The sequence below is a fragment of the Seriola lalandi genome, unplaced genomic scaffold (genome assembly GCF_002814215.2).
Source record: "Seriola lalandi dorsalis isolate HSWRI2012SDOR001 ecotype SW California unplaced genomic scaffold, Sedor1 jcf7180002053772, whole genome shotgun sequence".
In the NCBI taxonomy this organism is placed as follows: Eukaryota; Metazoa; Chordata; class Actinopteri; order Carangiformes; family Carangidae; genus Seriola; species Seriola lalandi.
Genome location: NW_019524325.1, coordinates 126,673 through 131,555, shown reverse-complemented (window position 1 = coordinate 131,555; position 4,883 = coordinate 126,673). Strand labels below are relative to the sequence as shown.

At 40.0% G+C, this 4,883-nt stretch overlaps 1 protein-coding gene across 4 annotated transcripts; it reads left to right on the top strand.

The window, feature by feature from the left end:
- The first annotated feature begins 952 nt into the window (after positions 1–952).
- Positions 953–4,532, top strand: asb14b (ankyrin repeat and SOCS box containing 14b). 4 transcript variants are annotated; one of them, XM_023401825.2, is made up of 10 exons: positions 953–1,016; positions 1,547–1,671; positions 1,746–1,798; positions 1,884–2,015; positions 2,108–2,266; positions 2,394–2,639; positions 2,908–3,076; positions 3,173–3,701; positions 3,825–3,978; positions 4,076–4,532. In XM_023401825.2, the coding sequence occupies exons 2-10, from the start codon at positions 1,547–1,549 to the stop codon at positions 4,252–4,254; spliced, it is 1,746 nt and encodes a 581-aa protein (XP_023257593.1). In that variant the 5' UTR covers positions 953–1,016; the 3' UTR covers positions 4,255–4,532. The 4 variants fall into 4 exon arrangements, with proteins under 4 accessions (XP_023257593.1, XP_023257592.1, XP_023257594.1 ...); XM_023401824.2 differs by having other exon boundaries at positions 1,527–1,671; XM_023401826.2 differs by having other exon boundaries at positions 1,000–1,082.
- The last annotated feature ends 351 nt before the right edge of the window (positions 4,533–4,883 follow it).

The following is a 4,883-nucleotide window of genomic DNA, read 5'->3' as shown; positions in this document are numbered from 1 at the left end:
ATAAATTTAACAAACAAGCATATTGCATGCAGAGTCCCCTGTATTTATTTTCTATGTAGGCCTGCAGAACATACTAATCAACCCAGTGTGCAGCAATTGTTCAGTTACTAATTTAACATTAAGTAAACTTTCATTTCAAACAATAAAATCAGCTCCGCTCTTTCGACTTTTGAGTTTTTATAATAGTTGCTATAACAGCAGTGACATTGCTGTTGAACACATTTACACTCATGTACCATAACAGTAATGTAGCCACAAGCCATATGTAACAAAATGGCTTTCTAAAATTAAACATGTATGGGTTGTAATGAGAACCAGGGCAACTGGTAACAAGAAACCTTGACATTACCAAAATGGTGCTGCTATAGAAGCTTGATGGGCTTGCTTGTGTATCTTGTCAGTACACATACTGTACCTTTACTACCTGTTGGTGCCGTTGTTTTCTTTTTGCATTGCCCACATGCCTCCATTTGTCACCTGCTGCTGTCTACAGACTTGTGAATACCTCATAAGCCATAATGTGAACCATTAATGTGTCGGCTATGATCTGCTGCACTAACTTTATTATATTAAGACGATGCAGTACTCTAGCACAGAAAACAATACAGCAACACTATAGGTTTAAAAATAAAAAAAACATCTCTTATGGATAATCACTGAATAGACAATGCTTACCTGCAAAACTGAACTTGATATACACCATATGGGAATTCATACATGCATTTACTTATGCTAATGTGAATGCGGGCACTCACAGTATCAGGATTTAAATTGATAAAACTATTTAATAAAACTACTATTTTTATAATGGCCTTTCCTATGTTATGAGAGAATGTGCACATGAGCTGAATCATGGTGGCAGTTGTTGCAGTGTTCAGCGGGTCAAAGCAAAGACCCCGTGATCTGATATTTATAGTAGACGAGATATAAATAGCTCCAGCATGTGTGGACACCGAGAAGCCCACTGGCTATACTGTTGTTAAAACTACTGAGGGAGCACTACCATTTGACTGAAGGTAACCACCAGAAAAAAAAATATGCATTTGGAGAAAAAACTAGACTGATTAGTGCAGAGCTTGAAGGTAATTGCTGCTGTAGTAGAGATTAACCTGTTGAACTTGATTTGCAGCTGTTGAATGTATTTGATGTTGAATTTCCAGGTTATTTAATAGGACTTTTCTTCATGACATTTCTTCCGCTGCTTAAACAGAGCTGTGAAATGATACCATCAGTCGTTTATAACCTAAACAGTAGGACTCTCCATACTTTTCTTTTGGCCATGCTGAAAGACAAATACAACACATTCTCTGCAGATGTAGGACGAAATAAGATTGCTCATTGGAATCTTTAGATTTAATCAAACTAAACTAATTTTGACATGCAATTCAACAACAGGAATAAGATTGACTGCTACTCTTACCTGCTTAGCTACACTGTGCTGTAGTTCACTTTCCCCTTGGTGTGTGAGTTCTCAGGTACTAAATTTCATGAGCTTGTTCACTTTATGTGCTGTGTGTCCCCTGGAGCAACTCCTTGTGCATTTCAGATGAACACAGAGACGAAGGATGACTTTTATCAATCTGAGGACGACTTGGATGAAGATGAGGCAACCCAATATATAATTGAACAAAGTCTGATTGAATATAGAAAACTCAAAGGATTGAATCCAAGGTGAATCTCTAACCACCCAGTATTAACTGTCTCTTTCTGCACATTATGAATCTCTTGTCAATGTCTTTTCATAGTGACCTGAAACCCAGTGAAGATCCTGATGAGATTTTCAAAGCAATCAAGGAGGGTAAGCTGTTGTCAAAGCAAATTCGGACAATAATAATGAATACAATATCCTGCTGGAAATTATGATACTCTGTCTTTAACCACAGGTGATGAGGATGCACTGAACAGACTGGCAGTGCAACCGGAGACTCTGTCCAGAGTTGATGAACGAGGTTGGATCCCCCTGCACGAGGCTGCAGTGCATCAGAATAAAAGGATGCTTGAGATTATATTCTCCGGTAGTAAAGTTATTACGCGTATGACTGTAATATTTCAGCATACAGACTCTCTTCTTTTTAAATTTATTAGTTGTTTGGTGTTTGGGTTCCAGCATCATCCCCCGGTGCAGTCCACTGTCGCACTCTCAAGGGTGAGACGCCACTGTTTCTAGCTGTGGTCCATGGACTCAGAGAGAACGCTACATTCCTGTTACAGAACGGTTGTAGCCCGGATCTCCAGAATGATGAGCAGGATTCTCCATTAGTCGCAGGTATCTGACATTAACTTCATCAGAATGCAAAATGCATCTGATTTTATAGAAACCTGAACATACATTATTTCCTTATTTCCTAATTCTGAATGATATTTTCTCCCTGCTACTCCATATTTCTTATTAGCTATCTTGAATGACCAGTATGACCTAGCCACACTCCTGCTTCGCTACAATGCCAAAGTAGACAACACAGGACAAATGAACAGGACAGCTCTTCATGAGTGCGCCTTTTTAGGCTTGGAGAACTTTGTCTATCTGCTCCTGGAGTCTGGTGCCAACCCAAATGCATGCAACATCAAAAAGAAAACTCCACTGGCTCTGGCTGCACAGAATGGACATTTGAATGTGGTGGAGGTCCTATTACACAAAGGTACATGAAATAAGGCCATTTAATCTCTGCTATGCATTTTGAAAGTATCTGTGTTCCATTAGTTCACTCACAGAGTTGCTCTGAAAACTTATGGTGCTGGAAAAAGTAAAGGATAAAAAAAAAAAAACAAAAACATTTTGCTTTTTGGCTTTTCAGAAAAGTTGTGAAATTATACAAACTGTGGATAAATTTCTGAATTATTTTCCATACTGTTTTCAGGTCTGGAAATTAAATGTATATTCTTATACTATCTATATTCATTTTGTAGGAGCCCATGTGTGGTGTGAATCAGACTCAGGCACTATTTTGTTTGAAGCAGCAGCATCAGGAAACCCTGATGTAATCTCCTTACTTCTGGACTATGGAGCAGATCCGAACACACCTCTTTACAGTGGGCACCTGCCAATTCACCGTGTGGCATACCACGGACACAGACTGTGAGGAGAATCTCTGTGACAACATCTAGCTTTCCCACTTTTCAAATAGAGTTTGAACCACTGTCATGTTATTGAACGAGGAATCCTCTTTGACAGGGCACTGGAGCACCTCATCCCAGTGACCAGACTGGACGCTGTAAAGGAAAGTGGCATGAGTCCTCTCCATTCTGCGGCTGCTGGGGGACATGCCCATTGTGTGGAGATCCTGCTCAAAGCTGGCTACGATCCAAACTTCATGCTTCACCCCAGGGTGCGCCGCAGCTATGATGATGAGCGCAGGTCTGCCCTCTTTTTTGCTGTGTCCAACAATGATCTTCAGTGCACCCGCTTGCTTTTAGAAGCTGGGGCAATGGTGAACCAGGATCCTATCACCTGTTTGCAGGTGGCTCTTAGACAGGGCAACTATGAACTGATCAACACATTGCTGAAGTTTGGGGCAAATGTAAACTACTACTCCCGTGTCAACACCACTCACTTCCCATCAGCACTGCAGTATGCCTTGAAAGATGAGGTGATGCTGAGAATGATTCTGAACCATGGATATGATGTTAAGCGTTGCTTTGACTGTCCGTATGGCGACAGTTCCCATGGTCCTTGGACGACCTCAGTCATCAAAGACATGGTGGTGAGACCAAGTTTGTCTGAGAGAAAAATGGTATAAAGAATGAAATACAGGCGGAACAGTGGAATAACACTTTCTTTCAAGGTTTCTCTTTGACTGCCACGTGTCTCTGTTTGTGTCTTTTAGTTCTGTGAGGTGATAACTGTGTCCTGGCTTAAGCACTTAACTGCTCAGGTGGTGCGCATCATGCTCGACTACACCGACCATGTCTCCTTCTGCACCAAACTTAAGGAAACTTTGGAGGGGCAGAAACAGTGGCCAGAGATCTGTCATATTCAAAGTAAGAACTATTACGATCCCTCATATTTTACACCGGTCGGCAAAAGTGTTTTGATGATTTTATGTGTATTCATTGACTTTATTGACTTTACACTCAGGAAATGTACGGAGTTTGAAGCACCTCTGTCGGTTGCAGATTAGGCAGCATCTCAGTCGCCTGCGCTTGAGATCCCCAGCCTTCATCAACTTCCTTCCTCTTCCTCCCAGGCTGAAAGATTACATACGCTACAAGGAGTTTGATGTTTACAGCAGGGGCAGCATGGTTAACCCCATGTGAAAACACATTTACAGATGTCACAGATAGAGGGACAAAGACAGTCACTCATTTGCATTGTTATTGTATGTTTATGTACATGTACATGTTTTATGTAGCCTACTTTGAGCCTTGACTTATTTATTATTATTTGTATAAACCTGTATGTACTTAAGAGTTCTATCAATAGCTGCAGTGATATGTCAGTCTTGTGTAAAGATTTACTCTGTTATAGTGGCTCCTCTGGTTAAATGGGTCCTTAAAAAAACATTTTGAAAATAAATACAAATGGTGTGTTGTTATTATTATTATTATTGTTATTATTATACACTCGGTCTTATTTTAATGATTACATTTTAGAAAGGGGATTCAGCAAATTGCAAAAAAAAAAAAAACATTGATTGATTGATTATATGAAAAAAATTCATGAACAAGAATATTTAAAAATGCATAATTCTTTAGCCTTTCTTATGACAAATCTTTGTCTTCACCTGGTGGTAGAATGAAGTATTGCAGCTGTGGGATCTCCATCTGCTTTACAGTGTGTGTATGACTTGTCAGCTGCTTGCCATCTCAGTGTGTGGAGTAAATGTGTCCTGTGGTGAAATTGGCCTTAAACAGGTGTCATAAAAGTAAAAGTGATGCATAGTGGT

Coding starts and splice junctions, on each gene's coding strand:
- asb14b (XM_023401823.2), top strand. CDS start 1,505: ATGTGCTGTGTGTCCCCTGGAGCAACTCCTTGTGCATTTCAGATGAAC. Junction 1,672..1,745: donor CTCAAAGGATTGAATCCAAG/GTGAATCTCTAA, acceptor GTCTTTTCATAG/TGACCTGAAACCCAGTGAAG. Junction 3,077..3,172: donor GCATACCACGGACACAGACT/GTGAGGAGAATC, acceptor CCTCTTTGACAG/GGCACTGGAGCACCTCATCC.